Source organism: Colobus angolensis, unplaced genomic scaffold (genome assembly GCF_000951035.1).
Source record: "Colobus angolensis palliatus isolate OR3802 unplaced genomic scaffold, Cang.pa_1.0 Scaffold165, whole genome shotgun sequence".
In the NCBI taxonomy this organism is placed as follows: domain Eukaryota; kingdom Metazoa; phylum Chordata; class Mammalia; order Primates; family Cercopithecidae; genus Colobus; species Colobus angolensis.
The window spans coordinates 260,987-288,209 of NW_012114766.1; the positions used below are offsets into that span (position 1 = coordinate 260,987).

General features: G+C 40.7%; 1 protein-coding gene across 1 annotated transcript in view; it reads left to right on the top strand.

The window, feature by feature from the left end:
* FBXO25 (F-box protein 25) overlaps nt 1–27,223 on the top strand; it is a 65,370-nt gene that overhangs the window by 17,761 nt on the left and 20,386 nt on the right. Inside the window, exons 3-5 of the mRNA XM_011937534.1 lie at nt 9,357–9,460; nt 10,897–10,946; nt 13,868–13,960. Coding sequence (XP_011792924.1) covers nt 9,357–9,460; nt 10,897–10,946; nt 13,868–13,960 — 247 coding nt within the window. The remainder of the gene's footprint in view (nt 1–9,356; nt 9,461–10,896; nt 10,947–13,867; nt 13,961–27,223) is intronic.

The window sequence follows — 27,223 nt, forward strand, 5'->3', positions numbered from 1 at the left end:
GAAAACAGCAGACAAACCCAGTTTGAAGGACATTCTACCAAATAATTGACCAGTACTCTTCAAGGTGATGAGAGGAGACTGCAAACTCTTCTGGCATGGGGGGCCATGGAAGTGTGTCAGCTAAGCACAACGTGGATGCTGGACCGGGCCCAGGAGCAGACGGGCTCTGGTGGGCGGCCTGGCGAAACAACAAAGCCTATGGTTGAGCTGGGAGTACCATGCCAGAGTTCCTCTTATGGTGTTGATCCTTGTTCTGTGGCTGCACGAAGGTGGGTAGAAACTTGGGGACACCGTGTGCCCTGCCTCTGAAACTTGTGCAAGTCTAAAATCGTCTTTTAAAGTCTTTTTTTTTTTTTTTTTTTGAGACGGAGTCTTGCTCTGTCACCCAGGCTGGAGTGCAGTGGCCGGATCTCAGCTCACTGCAAGCTCTGCCTCCCGGGTTCTGCCATTCTCCTGCCTCAGGCTCCCGAGTAGCTGGGACTACAGGCGCCCGCCACCTCGCCCGGCTAGTTTTTGTATTTTTTTTTTAGTAGAGACAGGGTTTCACCGTGTTAGCCAGGATGGTCTCCATCTCCTGACCTCGTGATCCGCCCGTCTCGGCCTCCCAAAGTGCTGGGATTACAGACTTGAGCCACCGCGCCCGGCCAAAAAGTCTTTTTAAGTTATCACTAAGAAAATTAAAAGGCAAGCCAGACATCACGTAGTCTGACTGTGCTGTCAGTCGTGTCTGGGGCCTGCATCAGCACAGGGCTCGCAATGGTGGCTTACCTCTTAGCTCCCAAGGAAAGGCAGAGTTGAGAGCCTCCCTGGTGATTGACTTAACAGCTATATGTAGCTTTCTGTGGTGTCTTGATTGGGTATGTGTTACAGGAGGTACACAGGTCAGGACTCCCTGAACTGTATTTAAAAGTCTGTTCTGCTGTGTATGAATTATGCCTCAGGGGAGAGAGAAGAGAACTTATGCTCCATTTGGAATTTATCTTGGAGCGTGCTGTGAGGAACAAATCTGTTTGTGTCTTTGTGCAGTAGCTGTCCAGTTACTGCAGCAGTACCACTAACGGAAAAGCCCCTTCCCTGCTGTGTTGAGATACCTCTTTTTCCCACACTAAATTTCCATGGGCAGTTGGGACTATGGGGTTTTCTCTCTGTCTTCCTGGACTTCCCTCATCACACTGATGTAAACAGAGAGGCTTTATACTGTGTTTTCATGTCAGCTGGGGCTAGAGTCTTCACCACTGCGGTTCTTACTCAGAGTTGTCTGGTTATTTGTGCTTACTGGTTCTTCTTCACCTTTTTTTTTAGATACAGAGAGTCCATTTACAAGTTTGTTACATGAAAATATTGCATGAGACTGGGGTTTGGAGTACAGATCCTGTCACCTAGTTAGCGTAGTACTCAATAGGTAGTTTTTTTAACCCACCCCCACTCCCTCTACCTTCTAGTAGTCCCCATTGTCTGTTCCCATATTTGTGTCCATGTGTGCTCAATGTTTAGCTCACATTTATAAATGAGAACATGTGGCATTTGGTTTTCTGTTCCTGCATTAATTTGCTTAGGATTAAGTCAAGCTCCATCCATGTTGCTGCAAAAGATGTGATTTTATTCCTTTTTTATGGCTGTGTAGTATTTCACGGTATATGGGTACCACATTTTCTTTATCCAGTCTACCACTGATGGGCACCTGGGTTGATTCTGTGTCTTTACTATTGTTAATAGTGCAGCGATGAACATATGAGTGCATGTGTCTTTTTGGTTGAATGATTTATTTTCTTTTGGATATATACCCAGTAATAGGGTTGCTGGATAGAATGGTAGTTCTGTTTAAGTTCTTTGAGAAATCTCCAGACCACTTCCCACAGTGGCTGGACTAATTTACATTCCCATCAACAGTGTATAAAGCATTCTCTTTTCTCCTCAGCCTTGCCAGCATCTGTTGTCTTTAGACTTTTTAGTAATGGCCATTCTGGCTGGTGTCAGATGGTATCTCATTGTGGTTTTGATGCATTTCTCTAGTGCTGTGTGGTACTGAGCCTTTTTCATGTTTGTTGGCCACTTGTATATCTTCTTTGAGAAGTGCCTGTTCCTGTCCTTTGCCCATTTTTTAATGGGGTCATTTTTTTTTTTTGTATAAGTTCCCTGTAGATTCTGGATATTAGGCCTTTGTCAGATGCATAGTTTGCAAATAATTTCTGTCATTCTGTAGGTTGTCTGTATTCTCTGTCAATAGTTTCTCTTGCTGTGCAGAAGCTCTTTCATTTAATTAAATTCTACTTGCCAGTTTTTGTTTTTTGTTGCAATTGTTTTTGGGAACTTAGCCAAAAATTCTTTGCCAAGGCCAATGTCAAGAAGAGTGTTTCCTAGGTTATCTTCCAGGATCTTACAGTTTGAGGTCTTACGTTGAAATCTTTAACATATTTTGAGTTAATTTTTGTATATGGTGAAAGATAGGGGTCTGGCTTCAATCTTCTGTTATTCCAGCACCGTGTATTGAATAGGATGGTCTTTTTCCACCGCGGTTTTTGCTGGCCTTGTCGAAGATTGGATGGTTGTAGGTGTGTGGCTTTATTTCTGAGTTTTCTGTTCTGTTCATTGGTCTATGAGTCTGTTTTTGTACCAGTACAGAAGCTGTTTTGGTTACTGGGGCTTTAAAGTATAGTTTGAAGTTGAGTGTGATGCTAGTGTGATGCCTCTGGCTTTGTTCTTTTTGCTTAGGATTGCTTTGGCTATTTGGGCTCTTTTTTTATTCCATATGAATTTTAGAATAGTTTCTTGTTCTTAAATGCATTTTACAATTAATTTGTTCAGCTCTAAGAAAAAAACATGATTTTATATTGCAATAGCATTAATTTTAATGTTTTTTTAAAAAATATGTTTCATCTACTTCTAACTTATTGCAAAGAGTTTTATAAAGTTGCCTGTAATGATTTTTTAATGTTTTTCTTCATTTTTATAAATCAAACATCCTTGTAACCACACCCAGGTCAAGGAATAGAACTTTATCATAATCATCCCAGAAGCACCCCCCACATGTCCCATTTCTATTATAATCCACTTCCTCTCCCAAAAAATAACCACTTCCCAAACTCTTATGGTAATCATTTCCCTAGTCTTTATAGTTTTATCACCAAGTGTATATTCCTAGACACTATAATTTAGTGTTGTTTTATTCTTAAAATTTGATATGTTTTTAAAGTCTCTTTTAATCTACACATTTTTCTCTCCCTTTCTTTTTCTTATCTTTTACAATTTTTAAATTTTCTTCTGTTAGCACTTGTAACTTTCTTTTTTTTTTCTAATCAGACAGATACTTAGTGGTTTGTTTTGATTATTTTCTCTTGAGAGCCAGCATTTGGATTTGCTTCTTAGTTCTATTCTTTTTCTACTTAATAATATCTGCTTTTATTTGTAATAATTCCCCCCTTTCTTTTGGTTCACTTATTCTTTTTCTGGCTTTTTCAGTTATATATTTAAATAATTTATTTTTATTATTTAAATTTGTATTGATATAGGTATTTAAGCTATAAAGTTTCTTGTGACATTTTCTAAGTCCTATACATTCTCTATATATTTTCCCAGCCTTTTATAGCTGTATATCTTATATGCAGCATGGTGCTTGATTTTGCTTTGTGAACCAATCCAAGACTGTTTTAATAGGTGAGCCAAGTCCATTTTTTACATGACAGGTAACAGGGAACCACCTTGTTCTATTTTATTTGCTTTTACCCTTTTGGTATTTAAGAGGCCTTTCTTGTTTTCTTTCTTTCTTTTTTTTTTTTTTTTTTTCACTTTTACCCTAATGCCTTTATAGCAAACCCTTAGATTCTTTTGTTGGCTCCCACAGCACCCGATACTGCAGTTAGCTGATGGACACCCCACTCCCGGTTGGCCCTGCACATCTTCTCCCCATCCCTACCACTTCTCCGGTGGTGGTTCTTTGTCTGCATTGTCTGAGCTGGTAACCATGGCGTGCTGCACCTTTATCACCATCATGTGCCAGCAGCTCCACAAATAAATACAGACCACCCGGCAGCCCCACCTTTGCCTCTGCCTCTAGTCATTTTGGTTTCCAGAGCTTATTCTTTAGTGGGTCGTCCCTCAGCTGCTGGTCATCGTACGTCCTGTGTTTGTGTGTACTCATAAAAACTATGTGTGACTTTTATCCTTGATGGTCACTATTTAGATGTTAAATCTTTGGCTTGTACTTTGTTCCCTTGAATATCTTAAATATGTGACTGAACCTGTTCTATTCTGGATCTGTAATCCCTACTGCAAAGCCACTCACAAGTCCAGTTTTCATCATTTTTGATTTTACAGCCATGCATTCTTAAGGGGGAGGAATTTATAGAACTGAAAACCATGTGAATACCCTAGTCATGAGGTGGCTGATTTTGTCTGTCCGGGTAAGATGGTGCAGGTAGGGGCTGTGGTGGTCCAAGTGGCACACGCAGGAAGTCACAGGATGTGGGAGGCGTTGTTCTGTGTGCCCTGTGCACAGAGTGTGATGCCCTTTGACGGGTTTGCAGCCTCATCTGGTGGATTTCCTGGCACAACCCTTCTTGAAGGTTGCTGCATCTGAAGCTCTTTAAGACGGCGTTTCCCTTCGGCCAGACTGCACTCTGTGCACAGTGCAGATGCTTCTCCCTGTGGAGTGAGAGGGGCCCACATTGTCTGTGGCTCCACCTGACCTTGGTGCTTATTGCTGTCTGCTCTGCTGCTCCCTTCATGTAACGCGGGTGTGTTAAGAGTCTGTAAGTGTGTTGTGTTAGATATTTAGGAAGGAAATGTTAATCCTAAAAATAGGTTTCACATCTTTTTTTTTAACTTACATAAAATTGACTGGACTTTTTCTTCTGGATTATCTTTTTGTAATCAGAGACTAATAATACACTGATATGAAGTAGCTTTGTATCAGGAAAATGGATAAATGTAAACATTCGCCTACCAGGAGAAAATAATACTACCTGATTGGAAATGTATGGATAAAAAGCTAGGTTTAGTAGGTAGCCATTGATGAACAGAGTAACTTAAGACAACCATTGGGGATTGTTAGAGCAGAGATTGTAGCTCCCTTCTGAGGAGGAGCTGACCAAAATGTAGTCCAACTCCTGCTTGACAGAAGAGGTACAGCCAAACTGATCCGAAGGAAATGTCAGAGGAGGCCAGGTGGGAATTCTCAACAACTGTGTTTGAGGGTTTGTTCTACTTTGTTTTGGTTTTGGTGAAATTATCACATTTTGCATGTTATATTACCTTGGCACTTGGAATCATGGCATTTATGCTGAGATTTTTTCTCCCTAAAGTCTCTTCTGTTTGATAGCATGTATGTACCTTTCCTAATCAATATCAAACTGAAGTAACTTAAAAAGATAGATGATTGTATTCATTTTCTAGGGTTCCATAACCACAAACTCAGTGGCTTAAAACCACAGAAATGTCTGTCCTCACAGTTCTGGAGGCCAGAAATCCAAAATCAAGGGCTTGGCAGGGTTGCTTCCTAAAGGCAGCTCAGGGAAGTTGAGTTTATGAGTATGTATTACTTTTTACTATGTGTAGTATAGTACTTTAATAATTATTAAAACTTAAATCATTCACAAATATCATTTTTCTTACTGGTAACAAAAGTTTTCTGATATATCTTACAGCAATATAGTTCAGAACTGATGCCCTTGATTAGCAATTTTAAAAACCGGAGGCTTACCCTAGCCTGTCTTACTTTCCTATACTTGTGTGGAAATGATTTGGAGATAATGGCCCATAACAGCACATTCCTGTAAAGCCTGTGCTTAGAACCCTAGAGTGGTCTGGGAGATGAAGATTAAGACCTTGTTGTCCATCTCTTAAGGAAAATGCAAATCTTATTACAGGTCGTCACGAGAATGAGGATTATAATGTATAGAAATTGGGACTTAATTATGGGAAACAGTTCTGTTCTTGGCTCTCGTTTACTTCTATTTGGAGTTGTTTTGTTGATTCTTCTCTATTCTCTTCTCTTCCTTTTCTTGAGTGGAAAGGAACTTGGAAAAGTCATGCACTGGCCTTGGGTTGTCAGAGGAAACTTGGAATGTCATTGCCTTTTGGGCACATTTGCAAGCAAGGGGGTGATGTATGCTGTGGTGCAGCCTGGGTGTGGGGAGTTGAGGGCTGTTAGCTCCATCATTCAGACATGTTTTAAGTTTATGGAAACTGTGTTTCTTACAAGTGCGTTTGTGCCCTGTATTTTCAGCTTGTGTTGTATGAGGTTCTATTCTTTGTTTTTAATGCTTCCCGCCCCCACCCCATCCCTCCGACATGTACCTCAGACAGCATGAACAAGACAAGCTGCTACTTCCTCTCCTCTCTTGCACACTGTCTCTTTATCTTTAATTACAACAAAATACACATAGCATAAAATTGCCATCCTAACCATTTTTAAATGTACAAGTTCAGTGGTGTTAAGTACATTCACATTATTGTGCAACCATTACTACCATCCATCTCTGGAACTTTTTCATCTTCCCAAACTGAAACTCTGTCCCCATTAAGTGCTAACTTTTCATTCTCCAGCACCCCCAGACCTGGTAACTGGCTTTCTACTTTCTGTGTCTGTATGATTTGACTTTTCTGAGTACCCCATATAAGTCAAATCAGACACTGTCCTTTTGTAACTGTCTTATCTCACAGCATAATGTCCTCAGGTTTCCGCCCTGTTGTAGCATGTGTCAGCATTTCCGTTTTCAGACTGAATAATATTCCATATTGTGTATAGTGCACACCACAGTTTGTCTGTTCGGCCACTGATGGACGTGTGGGTTGTTTCCATGTTTAGCTGTTGCAAGTAATACTGCTGTGAACGTGGGTATACAGGTATCTGTCATTCTCCGCTGGGTATACAGGTATCTGTCATTCTCTGCTTTCGGTTCTTTTGAAAATATACCCAGAAGTGAAATTGCTGGATCATATGGTAACTGTATGTTTAATTTTTTGAAGAACCTCCATGCTGTTTCCTATAGCAGCTATACCATCCTCCATTTCCACCAACACTGCACGAGGGATCCAGTTTCTCCACATCCCTGTCAACACTTGTTACTTTCTTTCTTTTTTTCTTTTAATTTGCCAGTAGCCTCATAATGAGTGTGAGGTAGTATCTCATTGTAGTGTTAATTTGCATTTACCTAACAATTTGTGATATGGAGCATCTTTTCATGGGCTTGTTGGCTGTTGTATCTCTTCTTTGGAGACATGTCTATTGAAGGTGTTTGACATTTTTTAATCAAATTGTTGGGCAGTTTCCCTTGTTTTTAAGTCAGAGTAGGTGATGTTTGTCTTGCTTATGAAACAAAGGTTATAAAAAAAGAACATGTTTGCTATGAGATGTAGTTGATACATGCAGAATGGAAAGATTTATAAATTAAATACTCGTTTATTAACATTTTAGTGTGTTGAATTTCAATTTCAGAGGCATTCATCTTTCTTCTCTACTTGTACATTTTTGTTTACCTGACAGTGTAAAACCCGCAACCCCAAAATAATGGTTTTTTCCCCGTTTAAAATACTTTGTAAAAATAGTAGCCTAGTTACTGGTTTCTCTAAAGTAGCCATTTTCCCTTGGTTGTCATTTGTGAGCCCAGGCTTGGTCCTCAAGTCTAACATAGACTCCCCAAGGCCCTAACACTGAAGTTCTCTGAGCCCTACCACTGCCCACGTGGGCCCACGAAGTGTCCCAGCAGTGCCCAAGAAGGTCACCTCCACCTGTGGAATCCACAGTGTGGGTAGCCCCCAGGGAGCCACAGCCATCTAGGTCCAGATTCACAGGAGGACGCGGTTACTGCAAGTATCTGAACCTGGCCCCACCACCTATGGGCAGAGTTGATTCCAGCTCAGTGGTCCATGGGATGTCTTTCGGTTCAGCTTGCTGTTTTGTCCACACTCACGTGTTGGAGCTCAGCTGCATGGAGTGTCCTTCTCCCTGGACGTGTGAGGTTAGTCAGCAGTCCTCTCTCCTTCCATATTCTGTCTTTAGTTCTGCGACACTATTTCTGGAGAACATCGTATCTGTGCTTTTCCTTTGATAAGTTTGTAATTTTCATTAGAAAAGCCCTTTTAGATTCTAAAGCTTCTGACCGGGCGCGGTGGCTCAAGCCTGTAATCCCAGCACTTTGGGAGGCCGAGACGGGCGGATCACGAGGTCAGGAGATGGAGACCATCCTGGTTGACACGGTGAAACCCCGTCTCTACTAAAAAATACCAATAAAACTAGCTGGGCGAGGTGGCGGGCGCCTGTAGTCCCAGCTACTCGGGAGGCTAAGGCAGGAGAATGGCATAAACCCGGGAGGTGGAGCTTGTAGTGAGCTGAGATCCGGCCACTGCATTCCAGCCTGGGTGACAGAGCAAGACTCCGTCTCAAAAAAAAAAAAAAAAAAATTCTAAAGCTTCTGCATTCAGTATTTCAATCAATGATAACAAACTGGTATAAGACTAAATATGAAATACAAACATCAACACATTTCCATAAATTGGTGTTGTAATGTCTGCCATAAGAAGTTCAGTTGTTTGTATGTTTTTCAAATGCGCTTTGCTTGTCTTGATGATTTACAACTGTTGGCAGTGCTGTTTAAGTCTGTTCTGACAGTGAGAAATTGACTCATTTGGCAAAGTCAGCTGTTTTTACTAAAAGTGAATACTGGTGAGTGGAAAGGGGCTTGTATACAATTTTCTTGTCAAAGAACAGTGAGCGGGAAATAAGCAATCTTAGTTCCTGGGATTTGAGCATCACTCTCACATGCCTCCACCAACCAGCTTGTCTCCACAGAGCTTCCTTCCTCACTTTAGACTGAAAATCTGTTATCAGTGTGTGGAAAATAAGAATTTTACACATCTTTAGTTTTGAGGATGTGGATTACTATTTACAGGTTTTATTTTTTCACTATAAGGAAGAAATTTTTTAAAAAAGTAAAAGGTGTTCACATTGTGTAGTTATTGCCTTATGATTTGATTTTCTTGTTTCACGAAGAAGAAAAACTTTAAATGTGTTTAAATAGTAAAAATATACATGTCACTTCTGCTTCCAGTTAAGTGTGTTAACATGTATTTGGTTGGTGCTTAATAAAAACATGTTCAGTGAATAATAAACTCCCTTGGATAAGCATATCAAGACCCTTGAGAGATTCTAAGACATGTTCAGCACTTTCCGGTATAATATTCTCAAAGAACCAGGACACATCTTATTTCTCAAAATGAAAAAAAAAGTGTTAGACATTACCTTTGTAATTTCAAGCCCACAATCTGTCACTTGGAAGTGTTGGTATCGTTTTACAAAAGAAAAGCCGAATGAAGATCTCCCTGAAAAAATATTTTAATAGAATATGTCTTTATTTCAGTATCTTAAATAGTGAAGATGGAGAAATATTCAATAATGAAGAGCATGAATATGCATCCAAAAAAAGGAAAAAGGACCATTTTAGAAATGACACAAATACTCAAAGTAAGATCATTCTCATTAATTTTATTTTGTCGATTATGTTGAAATACTAAATTACTCTGACAATGCTATCTTATGAAATAAAAGGTGATACAAATATGTAAATAACAGCCCAGTATCCAGCATCGCCCACTTATTTAGTGGTCAGACTTTTGGCAGCTCAACCGTTTCAGTGGGTAAGATGTGCAAAAACAAAATAAGAGATGGCACAACCCACAAAACAGCCCATGCATATGATCTTGAATTCAACTCATTCTTGAGCAGTGAGGCCAAACTGAGGGGTGTCCTGACTTGAGTTTCGAAGTCACTGAAGATTCAGAGCAGGAGACAGACATTCAGAGCTGTAGTTTAGGATGTTAGATGGCAGCAGGGGAAGGCTGGAGGTGGGACCTGTCCGTGAGAGGGCGTAGGGCTCTATCATGGCACTGCCTTGCAGTTTATCTGTGAGTTACCAAGACACATGTTCGTCTATAGTAGGCTCCCTTACCTCAGGGGATAGACCTCCAGTGGATGCCTGAAACTGTGGATAGTACTGAACCTTATGGATACTATGGGTGTTTTTCTGTATATACACACTTATAATAAAGTTTAATTCATAAATTAGGCACAGTAAGAGATTAACAACAATAATAAAATGAAACAGTTATAGCAAGATGGCCGCCATCGCTCCTCTTGCACTTTGGGGCCATTATGAAGTATGATAAGGGTTCTCTAAACACAAGCACTGCGATATCTCAACAGTTGATCCGATAACCAAGACGGCTACTGAGTGATCAAGGGGCAGGTAGTGTAGGACTCGCTTGACAAAGGGAGGATTCCCATCCCAGGCAGGACAAAGCAGGACAGTGTGAGATTTCATGACACCATCCAGAATGGCACAGAATTTAAAACTTAGGAATGGTTTATTTCTGGAATTTTCCATTTAATGTTTTCAAGCCAAAACTGACTGTGGGTAATTGAAACTGTAGAAGGTGAAACTGTGAATATGGGGGAGACTACTTTATGAAGAAGATAGGGTCACATGGAGAATACAGTTAGTGTGATTCTTGAAACTTTAAGATTCATCTGAAAAATGTGTTTCTATGGAGTACCATACAGAGCAATAGAAGAATAGAACTTTTTATTAGGGTACATGGGAATTTAGTAATGTAATTGCATTTTATAATCATTTATGTCTTCATATGGCTTCAGTCATTAATAATACTAATACTAATTTTCTTCTAAGTTACTAGGACTTGGTACTATCTGAAATCATTGTTCATATCTTAAACTGATTTAAGAAACAAGGCAATTCTGTTTGCATTGAACCAAGTAAAAGCATTTCTTGTGAATATAGTAAGATAACTTTGTTAACGTGTCCAGTTATTTAAATTCCTTTAAAATCTTCATTTTTGAAATGATTTGCCAGATTTAAAAAACAAAGTTAATTTTTATTCTAGGTTTTTATCGTGAAAAATGGATCTATGTCCATAAAGAAAGCACAAAAGAAGTAAGTATTCTGTTATAAATAGGAGAGTATCTTGGATTGTTTCTGTTCAATATGGAGTCACATTAAATACATTTATTAATAAAGTTGCATGAAACACATTTCTTTTGCAATATCAGATCTATGGTTCAAATTCTGACAGGAGGAGCTTTTGAGGTAGTGATTCTCCATTGTGTGTGCTTGCATTTGCGTGTGGTATGTGACTGTGTGTGCATACATTGGTATGTGTTGTATATATGGTGTGTATGTATGGTTGTGCGTGTATTTGTGCAGACATTGGTGTGTGGGATGTATGGTGTGTGGTGGCATGTGGTATATGTGTGCAGTGTGTGGTTCCTGCCTACCTGTACATACCTGAGTCAGCAGCAGGTCTATTTAAACCAAGCACGTACTCCTGCAGTCACACGCATTTTCTCTGTGTTAGCATGAACCTCTGGTGCTGATGGGCATGTCTCCTCCCTGTGGCGTGTTTTGGAGTGTAGGACATCTGTGAGCCCCCTCATTCCACATAATGAGTGGCTAACATGAAATTAGTAATTGGGTTGGGTTTGCACAGAGCCGTGTGAACTCTTTCCCTGCCTTTTGTCAAGTTAGTCTAAAGCTTTTTCATGAGCCATAAGACAAACCAGAGAGCTTCAAGCTGTTTCCTGTTTCTTTACTAGGATCAGGGAAGTTGAGTTCCTTTTATAGTCCTAGAAACTCTGCATTTGCATAATTTTGCAACAATTGGGGAAAATAATTTAGGGAACTATTGTCTATCATCTGTTTTTTTAGGGTAAGTTAAATATTCCAGAAATGTTTGTAGATGCTCTGAAGCTAGTCCAGCTTCTGAGAAAGAAAACTTAAATCTATTCGGTTATGGTTAGTGGGTATAGAATGAATCAGATCCTTAATATACACTCTAATACACCATTAGAAGATTGTTTGACAGAATCTAACCTAGTTTGTAAAAAACGAAATTTAGTGCTCATGAAAGACCATTAAATATTTCATCTGCTCCGTTGCCATACTGATTACAGAACAGAGGATCCCATCCAAGCTAGCATATGCAGGAAAAGAGGATCTTATTGTGAGGCTGTGGGGATGTTCCCTGGAATCCTAGGAACCACGACTTAACCAGGCTGAGAGGGACCAGAACTGGGACTGGGTGCTGGTGTCCCTGTACCACATCATGTCTCCACACCGTCACCTGGTATAGAGCAAGTGCCTGCTGCTTATCCATGCTGGCTGGTGTCTCACCGCTCTGAGGTTACATGCTGTGGTTCTAGGTCCAGACATGCTCTTTGTGGTCTGCTCTGTGAATCAGATTTAATTTTCGGTTGTGAGATGGGTGGTGACCTTGGAAAGTGCCTGCTGCACCATCATGTAGAATTAAGAGAGAGAAATAAAATAGGAATATCAACTGTGAGGGATTTCAGATAATTATCTGTATCAAAGTTAGCATTTCCTTTCCCCCAGAGTTCCCAGGAAAATGTTTTCTGCGTAGCAGGCACTCAGTCAACATATTTGGATGTTTAAATGAATTTCGTTGAGTTGTGCACACATAGGGCGATTGGGGTTGACGCACAGAAGCACATGAGCCTCTGAGTGTATCAGCTATCAGCGACAAAGATGCTATGACTCCAGCTGCTTTCTCTAGGACATCTCAAGTCACCTGTTTGGAATTTGAGATCGATCATCTCATGTTTTTTATTATTGTTCTCCAGCTTATTTATCCCTACAACTTTGAAATGAAAATCTGTAGATTTTAAATATTTCAAATATGGAAGATGGAAATGGAGTTTAAAATGACTTCTGAAACCTAATGTGCTAATCTATACAAACCAGTATAGGATAGGGGTGTATCATGGAAGAAAAACATCTAACAGAATAGCAGCAGTGTTTACAGTACTGAAAATAAATTGTTTCATTTTCTTCCTTTGGTTCTTGGACCTGTGGGTCTAATCACCAGTTTTTTTGGTGTTTTGGGTTCTTGGCATCCGTGCTTCCAGCCTGAAAGCTGCCCATGGTCACAACTAGCACTTGCCTTCAGCCCTCTCCATCCCAATGCTGGTTTTCAGAGGCACCTTTTTGCTGCCAAAGCGCCTCTCCCAGCTGTGATCCTTGTGGTTGAGCATACTTCCAACCTGGGCAGTGCATGCCTCCCCCGCAGAGAAATCCCATGTTATACTTCAAACTTGGGCAGTGCATGCCTCCCCCGCAGAGAAATCCTGTGTTTCAACTGTATATTTATAACACCTACATCCTTAAAATGCAGCTAAGCACATGATTTATGTATTTTTAGTTGCGTAGCCTAGAATAATCCAGTTTTTTTATGATCTTAGCCTTAACATCATCCACACCCCAGTTTGTCCCCAGCAAAACAAACCAGCAAGATTTTTTTTTTAATTTTCTGTTATACTTTAAGTTCTAGGTTACATGTGCACAACGTGCAGGTTTGTTACATATGTATACATGTGCCATGTTGGTGTGCTGCACCCATTAACTCATCATTTACATTAGGTATATCTCCTAATGCTATCCCTTCCCCCTCCCCACACCCCACGACAGGCCCCGGTGTGTGATGTTCCCCTTCCTGTGTCCAGGTGTTCTCATTGTTCGATTCCCACCTATGAGTGAGAACATGCAGTATTTGGTTTTCTGTTCTGCAAACCAGCAAGATATTTAATATACATTTTTCTTTGTCATTACTTCAGCAGGTGGTAAAAAATGTCAGTTAACGGTGTCTCAGTTATACATAAACAGCTTAAATTATTAGCATTGCTGTAATTTTACTATTCTCTCATCTAAATCTAAAATCAGTCTTCAGGATAAAAACAAATGTCCTTTGCCAAATTTTTTTTTTAATTGCACAATTAATTGACATTAACTGCCAGTTCTTTTTGGCTGATTGACTAATTTTAACTTCTGTGTTGCTTTTCCAGAGGCATGGCTATTGCACCTTGGGAGAGGCCTTTAATCGGTTAGACTTCTCAAGTGCAATTCAAGATATCCGAAGGTTCAATTATGTGGTCAAAGTAAGTGTTCTGTATCAAAAACTACTTTGATGACTCTTTTGAACAATTATATTTTGAAGATTGTAAGTGTCCAAAGTTTAAGATGCTTTTGGCAGCTTGAAGGTGTGCCTGTTTGCTGCGTATAATCGAAAAATAGAAGGGAACAAGTTCAGGAGAAAACAGTGAGATTGGAGGATTTCTCCAGTGTTGGTGGCAGAGGTTGCAGAACCTCAGTGGGAGCAAACAGTCATCTCCCCGTGGCTCTGTGGTTGCTGAGGATGCCACAAAGTGGTCCCCTGGGGGGGTTGCACCATGCATCTACGTACCGTGTCAGTGATGGATCGGTCATGGGATCTTTACCTGATGATTTCGCAAATGTTTTCTGCTTCACGTTTTTCACAAAGAATGAGTCTTACGTCACAGAGGAAGAAGTAGCTAATAGAAAACAGGAATTTCATACAAAATAGATCTCCACAAAAACCTTATTGCATTAATGATATCCTTTTGGAAGAAACTTTTATCTTGGGCCGCACTCAAAAAGAAAGGATCATAGCCATATATTCCATTTATTGTTTGCTTTTGTCTAAAGATTAACTACTATGTGATTCATGCACCTTCATTCTATGGATAAAATAGAAGCTATAGTTTGTGAAGCTATTAATTTTGTGTTTCTAATGGTTCTGTGAGACATTGGAAAATGTTTCTTTTAATTGCTTTTAGGCATTTAAAAGTGCTACTGGGAGGACAAAAAATTTAGGGAATTAAATAACTAAGTCTTAGATAATTTTATTTGTTATATTTGGTTCTGAGCAGAATTTCCAGGGCTTCTTATGTAACTACTACTTACAACTCCTGTTGTGCTCCATTCTTCACTGAAGCCCAGCCAACACATGCAGGCTGGACTTCCCCGGTGTTTTCTGAGTCCTTCTTTAGATATTTACACGCTGGCCAGCAGGGTGTTCTCGATAGGTACCTTTCTTGTAGACGATGAAACGCAGATTTGACTCAGCCTTGTGGAAATTTTCAAGACTTAAGTAGGCAGGAAAAACATCAGCAGAGAGGTCTGTTTAGCAGTAACTAGTTCTCCATGTAGCTCTTTGATAGTTCAGACCATACTGAGTTGCTTTATAGTAGCAATTCTTGACCATCTGTCTACATAAAAGGATTTAATTCTTGATGAGAGTGAGAGAGTAGGATGGGGCACAGGAGGAAGTCATTGGCTCCTGGTGATTTCTGTGCTGGGTGCCCTGCTCTGTCATCTTTGGTCGCTGACTCTGGAGAAGGTACGAGTGTTCTGTGCTTTGTCAGAGCAGGAGTCCATAGACCAGGACCAGTATTTTATCAGTTTCAGTCATTTGGACGACTGCATGATTTTTTTTTGGTCTGTGTACCATATACTACTATAATTTGCTGGGTAGCTTTTCTTCAAATTTACTTTTTTAAACAGAAATACCTACTTTAGCCTCATCCTAAACACTAATACCTGTGAAATGGTAAATTTTCTGTTGGTCGTTTGTTTAATACATATAAAATAAATGCATAACTATAAAAATTAAAATGTGCTATGCACTCATGTACCAACTACACTTACCTTGCAACCGTCTTGAGAAGGGCTGTGTTTCTCCAAACCACCTCTCAGAGGTGGAGTGAGGGAACTGGTGAGCCTGGGAAGCAAAAGGGCTGCATTGTTGCATGACTGTCCCAGCAGCCTCACAGGTCTGTGCATCTCTGTTGATTGCTGCCTTCGAAGCAGAGCCTTGCTTGGCTCATCTGTGCTCCTGCTCTGTGGGAATCCCACCTTCCCTCTCCTGCAGTTGCTCCAGACCTTTCACAAGTCCAGCAAAGTTACCTCTAAGTTACCTTTGTGACTGTGGGAAAGCCTGAGCCTGTGTCTTGCCTTGGATTGAGCTCCTCCATGTCCCCATCCTAATTTTTGCCCTCCCTGGCCCATGCCAGTACCCTCTCCCGCTGGCTTGCTTTCAGTGTGTACTATTTTTTCACTTTATCATGTGCATTTATCGTGCATGCTGTGCAGGTATTTGGTATTTGTTTGCTGTTTTAAATGTTTATAGCAACACTTACTACAACAACTGAGAGGATTCTCTTGCAGTTCTTCTAAATAATATGATTTTCCATAATTTAGGCTAAGTTGTCCATAATGTCACTCAGTATTATTAGAATACCTATAAACTAGAAATGTAGAAGCATTTTTTTGAAATGCTTGATAAAAGGTTTCCTTTTTTTCTAACAGCATTTAGTAATATCTGCCCTTAAGAATTTGTGTGCAAAACTTAATATGTATCTTTTTGGTTTTTTTTTTTTTTTTTAGGTGGAGTCTCACTCTTGCTCAGGGTGGAGTGCAGTGGCATGATCTCTGCTTCCTGGGTTCAAGTGATTCTCCTGCCTCAGCCTCCTGAGTAGCTGGGATTACAGGCATGCACCATGATGCCTGGCTAATTCTTTTTTGTATTTTTAGTACAGATGGGGTTTCACCATGTTGGCCAGGCTGGTCTGAAACTCCTGACCTTAAGTGATCCACCTGCCTCAGCCTCCCAAAGTGCTGGGATTACAGGTGTGAGCCACCATGCCCAGCCTGTATCTTTCAACTAACATTTTGTTTTATGTAAAATCATTTTGTCCATCTCAACTTACGAATTTTAAACTGAGACTAATCAATGATGACTACATAATCTTAGGATAAAAGCTAGTGTAGAGTATAGTGTCCAATTACAGGTTGTTTCAGTTGTCAAAATAAAGATAAGTAGTTTGGAATGGAAATTTCGTTTTTACTCTAATCTTTGAAGTTGAGTTTGAGCCAGGTGTGTTGTTGGAGGCATAAAATGGCCCCAGCTTTTGTTCACTGTCCAGGGGCAGATGCTCTTCACTCAAGGCAGGAGGAGCCCGTCAGTGTTGGCATCGCTGAGCACCTCCTGTGTGCAGATCAACATACCTTGTCTTTTCTAACTAATCCTTTCAAGAAACTTTGAAATCCAGTTCTGTTCACACTCCCACCATGAAATCTTGTGTGCCACTGATCACAGGGTTGTGGCGATACCAGTGCAAGCCTACCTGGCTGGGACCTTGGCCTCACCACCCCCATGATATCAGCAGCACTTCCCTGGCCCTCAGGTGTGCCAGTGGTCACGTGTTTAAGTTGTCTGCATCCCCATCCCATTAGCCCCAGGAGCAGGGGCTTGGTTTGTTCACTGCTGTTCACCCACTGCTGAAAATAACACCCCCCTTTGTCAAAGTGGAATAAGTGTGTCCCAGCTGCAGTGAGGAGCTGCACTTCCGTGAACTCGGAGGTGCCCAGCAAACCCAGGACGGCTGTAACACAGAGAGGGAGACCAGTACCCAAAAGCTGTCTGGAGGAAGTAGAACTGGGTCCTGAGCCTGTAGGTTAATGTGACTGTGGGTTTTACACATTTGTTGTCATTCCCTTGGAGTCCTGGGCTTGCTTATAGCACTGAGAAGAACAGCCTGCTCCCTCACCCCCCTGGCAGTCAGGAGGTGGCTTCTGACAGCCAGGCGCAAACAGCCCCAGGCTTGGGAGGTGCATGCAGGGCAGTGCACAGCATGAAAGCTTCCTGAAAGCTGCACAGTGTGCAACTGAAATTTATAAAAATGTTAAATATGCTGTGTTTGCTAAAGTACACACATCTGTAGGAAAAACGTTTTCAGAATCGTAAAGTTTATATATCTAATTTTAGTTATTTGGTAAATTATCTGAAGTACTTCATTCTCTGCCTATGGCTGGACCAATCAGATAGTACATCCAGTGTCACATACTTTCAGGGGTAGAGTATTTTTAGTTTAGTATCTTGCCACCATTTATTTTTATGTTTTCATTTGCTTTACATGTAGGCAAAGAGTCGGTCACTCTTGTCTTTATTCAAAAATTTCTGTGTCCCTGGGCGTTGCTCTGCCCCTCTAAGACTCCCCAGTCCTGTTTCCTTTAGCCCACCTGCTCCTCATGTCTGTAGATGGACTTCTGCTTCCCAGTATCCCAGGGATCTATTAAATGGGGAAAAGTGGCCAGGTGCAGTGACTCACACCTGCAATCCCAGCACTTTGGAAGGCCGAGGCAGGAGGCCAGCCTGGGCAACATAGGGAGACCCTGTTTTTACAAATAATAATAAGCAAGTAAGGAAAGACATCTCAGGCTAGAATCTCTGGCTATATGAAGATTTTTTTTTTTCAATTTTTTTCATAATTTCTACTAATGACTACTCCATAGCAGCAAGTTAATAGCAGCAGCCTCACAGCAGCACATGGGAAAGATGCTCAGTGAGTGACCCTCAGCCCTCCCCGGTGTGGACTTGAGGGTGAGGCAGGGAGGGAGAGAGGCTCTGCAGCCACATGGCTGCTGTTGGAGTTCTGTCTCTTTCTTATTTATTTACTCAGGGATCTCAAGCATATGACTTCATTATCTCATCCATAGTATCTGGTAGATTTTAGCATCTACCTCAGAGCACTGTTATGAAGATTAGATTATTCCATCATAGGAAGCTCTTAGAACAGTCTGTACTCTGTGTTAGCCACTATTTTTATTTTCTTTTGAGGAGGATGTAGGCAGAGGGATGACAGCTGCATGGAGATCCATTTATGACCCAAGAGGTAAAGATGAGAAAATGGGGCCCAGAGAGACGGGCTGAAGGTCACAATGGAATCAAGGACAGAGACCAAAAGTGCAGTCATCCTGACAGCCGTGAAGAGCTTTTTCATTAAGATGTTGTTTTCTAAGTCTGTAAACTTTGATTTTCCTCTCATGTAAATTAAGTGACTCTCTTAAATGCGTCACGACTTTTTTTTTTTCAATTTTTTTTTTTAATTATACTTTAAGTTCTGGGATACATGTACAGAATGTGCAGGTTTGTTACAGGTATACACATGCCATGGTGGTTTGCTGCACCCATCAACTCCTCATCTCCATTAGGTATTTCTCTTAATGCTATCCCTCCTCTAGCCCCCGAACCCCTGACAGGCCCTGATGTGTGATGTTCCCCTCCCTGTGTCCATGTGTTGTCATTGTTCAACTCCCACTTCTGAATAAGAACATGTGGTGTTTGGTTTTCTGTTCTTGTGTTAGTTTGCTGAGAATGATGGTTTCCAGCTTAATCCATGTCCTTGCAAAGGACATGAACTCATCTGTTTTTATGACTGCATAGTATTCCATGGTGTATATGTGCCACATTTTCTTTATCCAGTCTATCACCAATGGGCATTTGGGTTGGTTCCAAGTCTTTGCTGTTGTGAACAGTGCCGCAGTAAACATATGTGTGTGTGTGTGTCTTTATAGTAGAATGATTTATAATCTTTTCATCATGCTACCTGACGTCAGACTATATTACAAGGCTACAGTAACCAAAACAGCATGATACTGGTACCAAAAACAGATATATAGACCAATTGAATAGAACAGAGGCCTCAGAAATAACACCACACATCTACAACCATCTAATCTTTCACAAACCTGACAAAAACAAGCAGTGGGGAAAGGATTTGCTATTTAATAAATGGTGTTGGGAAAACTGGCTAGCCATATGCAGAAAACTGAAACTGGACCACTTACTTACACCTTTTACAAAAATTAACTCAAGATGGATTAAAGACTTAAACATAAGACCTAAAACCATAAAAACCCTACAAGAAAACCTAGGCAATACCATTCAGGACATAGGCATGGGCAAAGACTTCATGACTAAAATACCAAAAGCAATGGTAACAAAAGCCAGAATTGACAAATGGGATCTAGTTAAACTAAAGAGCTTCTACATAGCTAAAGAAACTATCAGAGTGAAGAGGCAACGTACAGAAAGGGAGAAAGTTTTTGCAATCAATCCATCTGACAAAGGGCTAATATCCAGAATCTACAAAGAACTTAAACAAATTTACAAGAAAAAAACAATCCCATCCAAAAGTGGGTAAAGGATATGAACAGACACTTCTCAAAAGAAGAAATTTATGCAGCCAATAAGCATATGAAAAAATGCTCATCACTTGACGTTAGAGAAATGCAAATCAAAACCACAGTGAGATACCATCTCACACGAGTTACAATGGCAATCATTAAAAAGTCAGGAAACAACAGATGCTGGAGAGGCCGTGGAGAAATAGGAACACTTTTACACTGTTGGTGGGAGTGTAAGTTCAACCGTTGTGGAGGACAGTGTGGTGATGATTCCTCAAGGATCTAGAACTAGAAATACCATTTGACCCAGAAATCCCATATGACATTTTAAAATAATGACCTGGTGAATTAGATGGAACTGTCGAAAAGGGCTGTCTTTAAAATTTCAGATCGTGTTGCCAATCAGGCTTTTGCTTGCTCTGGTGAGTGTTGTTTTAAGCGACACAATCCAATGCTGATTTATTGTTGTATAATAATTTATTCAGTAGGCCCTGCTATATCCCAAGCACCTGGCTAGGAGTAGGCACTTGTTATTCCTAAAATGAATGAGTGACTGAGCATACAAACCAACTGTTGTATACATAAATGTTTTCTAAGTTACTCCAATTATTTTTTTACCACAGTTAAACTCCTCCGTAAATTCTACTTGAAGAACTATTAAGATACTCTAAGATAATTACATTTTTGCTGATTGTTGTACTGAACCTACAGGTTGCTTTTCCGTTTTCTTCCTTCAAACAAACTGCATAGTCAGAAACAGAGGAAGTTATTTCCACTTTTTTTTTTTACATTTTGTATTTTTTTGAGACAGAGTTGCTTTGTCGCCCAGGCTGGAGTGCAGTGGCGTAATCTTGGCTTACTGCAACCTCCGACCCCCGGGTTCAAGAGATTCCCCTGCCTCAGCTTTCCAAGTAGCTGGGATTTCAGGCACTTGCCACCACGCCCAGTTAATTTGTGTATTTTTAGTAGAGAGGGGGTTTTGCCATATGGGTCAGGCTGCTCTCGAACTCCTGACCTCAGGTGATCTGGCTGCCTCAGCCTCCCAATGTGCTGGGATTACAGGCATGAGCCACTGCGCCCGGCCTATTTCCACTTTATAAAAAGATTCTACACAAAGATGTCCTCTAATTTCCTAAGTTAGCAGGACTTGACTTACATAGAAAAAGATATATTTACATATATATTTTTCAATTTTCCTAATTGTTGATTCAAGAATTGGTTGTAGGCTATTTAATTCCAGGTACTTCCTATAATTGCCCCCTTAAAAATGCCAGATTAAAGTGTATTAACAAAGTATGTTAATGCTCCTAAGAACAGATTTGTTAAAGAAAGTCCAAGAAATGTCGGTGTTGTCACCATTCAGAAATATCCATTTCTATTGAAGGAAGTGCTGCTCGGCTCGTCCGAGAGTCTGACCTCAGTTGAATTAAATGTGACCTTGTAGCTCTGATGTTTTTAAGAAAAATTGAACATAAATTGCTGACGATGGTGGATAGGTGGTGTCAGGCAGTTTGAGCACACTGGGAATATACGGCTCCTCATTAGATGGCATGCCAAAAAGAGCTTGTTCTCCAGGCAAATATCCAAATTATATTGGAAGTTTGAAATGCCGGTATTAATAGTACTCTGCAAGTATCCACTGCCATCTTCATTTTTCTTTAATTCTCACCATATTTATCCTATCAACAAGGTAATTTGTAGAGTATGACTAAATGCAGCAACTAAGAATGCTTTTACCAAAATAAAATTATATGTTGTGTAATAGTTCAGTTTCAGATGAAAAAGCAGTCAGTCTTTCTGCCAGTGCTAGAAGTCAGTGGACATTTGGCAGAGAGTCAAAATGGTTCCCAAGAAAAGCAGAGAAAAGGGACAACCCCCAAAATAAAATCACTTCTCACAGACCACTGCTTGAGCAACTTGTGAGTTGTAGGAGGGGCGCTGGTTCCTAAGCCTGAAGTGGAGGACATGTTTCAATCCAGCCTGCATGAGGTTGTAGTGTGGTACTTCCTTACTGCGGGGCAGGGGCCGGCAGGCAGTCCACACATTGCTAAAGGACCGGAGGAAAGTGGCTGGAGCTTCCAGAGAGTTGATGAAAACTATAAAGTCTGCATGGTTCTGCATTGGCTCGCTAGATTACGTCCCTTTTTTGTAAAAGACAATAAACTTAAGAAGTATTTTTAAAAATAGATAATCAAAGTTGAGATCACTGAGGGCTGTTCCAGGTTAGTAATTCTGTCTGGCACACACACTAGATGGGAAGCAGCAGAGCAGGAAGGTGCAAGCACGGATTGTGGGATCCCCCTGCTCTCCAGGTCTGGCCTCTCCCTCCTCAGTGATGTGGCCTTGGGGCCAGCTTCTTCTCTCCCTGCCTCAGTTTTCTCATCTGTAGAGTGGGGATAATAGTAAGACCTACCTCACAGGGGCATTACTGGCATTAGAAGGGCATCAGCTACTTCAGATGGTGCCTTTATAATAATCACTCAGTAAATGCTTACAGTTAATTATAAATCTAAAGGAACCCAAAGGTGAAGACTGAGCAAAGTTGATTTGGTCTGCCCAGTGAAGAATACTTTCTGTGTTCTGTAGTAAGGCTGACTTTAAAAATAGTGATCGCGGACATTGTTTCTCTTCCCTTCCCCATGTACGTGAGGCCCTTCAGGATCACAGGCACACACATGCAGTGCCAGTTTGCTCCCAGATCCAAGAGTGTTCAGGAATGGACCTCGAATTTCAAATAGCTGTGATTTTATTTAACTTTATCGAATTCTAGTTTTATTATATTATCACCAGAGAGCTTGGCCTTTAAGATTTCTAATTATTTGAAATGATTAAGTTTTCCTTTGTGGACTTCTTTCTAATCGATTTTTATAAAGATTCTATTGATGTGTGAGAAAAATACAGATTCTCTATTTGAAGGATGTACTTTCTTTCTGTTTATCTAATTCTTCCACATCTTTACTTGTTTAGAATTGTCAGATTTGAGGAGATATGTAGTCATGCACCACATAACGGGGTTTTGGTCAGTGACCGACCGCGTATAGTGTGGTGGCCACATAAGATTATTTCCTATTTTTACTGTACCTTTCCTGTGTTTAGATAGATTTAGATACACAGATACTTGCCATTATGTTACAGTTGCTGTTCTGTGCATGAACATGTTGTATAAGGTCTGTGGTCTAGCTGTGTAGGTGTTGTGTAATACACTCTGTGATGTTCACACAGTGACGAAATTACCAACAATGCGTTTCTCAGATTGTAACCCCCTTGTTAAGCGACCCATGACTGTATAAAAAACTTCCTACGGTATGTGTGTTTTTAACAAATATTCATTAAATTCCCAACAGACTTTGCTTTATAGCTAATTAGAGGCTTGTGAGTGATGATGGTTTCTTTGTTAAATGTCTTTTGCTGTGTTATCTTAATTACCATTTTAACCGGAAATGCAATCTTTTCAACTGTGAACATGGCCCTTCTCACCTCTATGCTTACGTATGCCTGGTGGTGTCCATTTTGTAGTCCTGTGTGTGTAACTAGTCTAAACTGATCGTGCTTCTGAAGGATCAGAAGGCTAATCCCATGCCTTCTGCTGATGAGTTCAGTCTTTTTAAAAGGAATTTTAAAACATGATATTAGAGAAATGTAGAAAACTTACTTCGATGATGGGAGGGGGGTGGTCGGGAAGGCTTACCTCCCAGGGGACACGTGTTCTCTGTTCCTGGTATTTCCTCCCCTAGTGGAGCAGCAGGTCCAAAACCAAATGTCTCCAGGGTCCTTTTCACTTTTTAAAATTACTGAGGACCCCAAAGAGATTTGGGTCATGTGAGTTATATCTATTAATGTTTGCCACATTAGAAATTAAAACAATTTTTAAAATATTTCTGCATTTATTTAAAAGGAAGGATTGGGCTGGGTGCAGTGGCTCACGCCTGTAATCCCAGCCTTTGGGAGGCCGAGGTGGGCGGATCATCTGAGATCAGGAGTTTGAGACCATCCCGGCCAACATGGTGAAACCTGTCTCTACTGAAAATACAGAACTTAGCCAGGCATACAGAAAATTACCCAGGCATGGTGGCATGCACCTGTAATTCCAGCTACTTGGGAAGCTGAGGCTGGAGAATTGCTTGAACCCAGGAAGCAGAGGTTCCGTAAGCCGAGATCATGCCATTGCACTCCAGCCTAGGGGACAAGAGTGAAACTCCGTCTTAAAAAAAAAACCCAAAAACCAGAGGACTATCTCACACCTTGGCACACCCTCCTGGTGTCTGATGTGATCGAGGGGATTATTCCTCATCTCTGCTCCTGAGTTCAGTCTTCTGTAATGTAGCATCGGGGCCTCTGGAGCACTTCACTGCACACTAACGAATGTGAGGGTAGAAAAGGAAAATCCTATCTTAGTGAAACTGTGGAAATAGTTTAGACCTTGGGCTCCCTTAAGAGGCCCCTAGACGATGCTTTGGGAACTGTGGTGGTAGAACTGTCTCTCCCAGATTCCCTCTGCCCTGACCCCTCTTATTGGTGAGAAACAGACATGTGTAACTCTTCTTTTTTCCTTTGAGGAATAAAAGATACTTGTACATTTTGGTCTGTTTCTTTCATGTCTTCAGTGTTGTAGGGCAAGAAGCCTATCTGGGGAGGCTTTGGTTATTAAGCAATGCTTAGGGCTTGCTGGCATCATCTCAGTCTAGGATTCAGATTAGGAAATCCATTGCTGTGTGAATCTGAATCGCATCTGCCAGTCCAGCTATTATTAGCAATAATGCTGATAACCTCAGTTGGCCTGAATCCTTTGTCTCTAAATTGATTCTAAAGTGAGGCAGGGAAAAGGGGTGCTATTCAACATTAAAACAAAGAAGAAGTTCAATAACAATATTCAGTTAATTTGAAAAGAAAGGAACAGGATTGAAATTTTAACAATGGTCTTCTCAGCTTTGCTTGGCGTAACCTGATCTTATCTCTGGCCAGTGCCCTCAACTGGTGTATTTTAGTGTAAGATATTTTTATGTAAATATGTTAGAAATCACAGAATGTTTTTCCCCCAAAGATTATCATGTAATTGTCACATTTATAATGTTATTTGGGACTGAGTATACGACTTAGTGATTGCTCATTCTGGAAATCAAGACAGGCTGGAAGAGTAGGAAGGAAGGGATGAAAAACTCCGTTTTCAGAGAAACAAGAGGCAGATGCAATTCACTGACTCTAAAATGTGCATGAAGCTTACCAAAAGTAGCTAAGCTTAGGCAGCGATAGTATAGGCAGAACTGAGCAGAAGGGCTCAGGCTAACAAAAGCACTTGTCAGGGCCCGGTCTAGAAGATGAGCCCCACATGCCCTGTGCACTGAGAGCCTGAGTCGCAGATGTTCAACTCCAGCTTGCAGAGTGCAGAAGTTCCAGGCAGGACCACTGACAGCAAAGGGCTTCCCGGATCCAGTTTTACTCAGAGACATTGGCTGTGGGGTCACCCAGGGATTCACATACATGCAGGTAGCAGCTGGGGGACAGAGCGCTGGAACTGGGAAGGCTGAAACCTGCTGTTCCCCCTACCCTGAAGGCCTCTGCAAAACAGGAACCTTGGAAGTTCCACCTCACTCTGAAATGCCTGTTAGAGAAGAAGGTGATGTCACTGCATGGATATTCTCTAAGGAAACTGTGGGAAATGTGTCTGTGAAGCAGGATGGAATCATGACCAGACAGTTCATCATGAATGAAAAAAAACCAGGAAACTCACGAAGCAGTTCTGTAGCAGAAGATCCTAGTGCAGGAATGCCACAAAACAGAAAAGAGATTTTAATGAGGTTGAGTATCCCTTATCCCAAATGCTTAGAACTGGAAGTGGTTTAGATTTTGGATTTTTTCAGATTTTGGAATATTTACATATACATTATGAGATATCTTGGGGCTGGGATACAAGTCTAAATTTGGAATTCATGTATGTTTCACATACACCTTATATACATAACCTGAAGGTAATTTTATATAGTATTTTTAATATTGTACAGCCCTCACCTGAGGTCAAGTATGGAATTTTCCATTTGTCAGTGCTCCAAAAGTTCCAGAGTTTGGAGGATTCTGGATTTTGGAATTAGGGATGCTCAACCTGTATAACCAAGTGAGACAGCAGGAGACAAAGCCAAGTTGGCAGAAGGAAAGATGGCATCTGCCGGGAGAACCACCACAGAGGCAAAGGTGGGATTGGAATGGCCCAGGAGAAAACAGATGTTTTGGGAAACACAAAAAAAGGTGATAGAAATAGTACAAATGAGAAAATTAATAAGAATGAAACCATAATCATGAGTTTAAAAGGAACTAGAAAGAAAATTATAGCTGTAGAGAACAGGGAGAGGGGTTCCAGCATATTTATCATTGGAATCTTCAAACAGGAAAACAAAACAAAAGGACAGAACAAATATTTAAGGATAATGTTCAGGAAAATTCTGCTCAGGTAAAAATAGATGGAAGCGTACATTGTGAGAGGGCAAATTTTATGCTGGGGAAGGTAGACTGAGAACAGGTCATGAGTGTGCCACATCCTATAGGAATTATTAAACTCTGAAGATGAGGCAAGAACCTCCCAATGAGTAAACAACGTGTCATCTCTTACCAAGGGAAAAGATCAGGGTGGCTTCAAATTTCTCCAAATTCTTCAGATAGTGGAGTCATCCTTGCTTATGGGATCCTGCAGGAAGAAAGGATGGCCCATGAATTTTATGTCCAAACTGTCTTTTGTAGCCAGGCTGCAAACAAACAGTATTGATCATGTGAGAACTCAGGGAATACTTATTGTTCTCATGAGCATTTTTGGCTGGAGAAACAATGTCCATCAGACTGGATGTCAGTGAATCTCCACAGCATCAGCTGTGTGGCTGAGGGTGGTGGAGCAGAGTGTGAGTGGAGGGCAGAGGAGAAAAGGTCAGTGGTTAGAGATTTGTTGACTGTCTCACCTGTAATCACAGGGAGGCACTAAGATGTCATTCACGAAAATCAAGTTGTACAGGAGAGGGATGGAAGGAAGGAGCAAGATGAATGGCAGTTTTATCACAATGTGAAACAGGAAACTAACAATGCTAAGATGTGTTGTATGAGGATTCCACAAGAGAGGGAATTACGTAGAGTTAAAATTCCAAAAGTAACCCCTAGGACAAAATAGTGCAAACATTTCTAAGTTTCAGAAGAACTACAGAGAGAACGAACACTTTTTCAAAAAAAGCTACAAAAACATGGGCATAAAATTAAGACCAAACTTGTTGTATCTATACATGTAAACACATAACCTTATACACATAACCTGAAGGCTGGTAAAAGATTTCAGATTAGATCAAAAAGTGAAACCCAACTCCAAGTTGTATGTAAGAAGCACACCTAAAACAGTGATT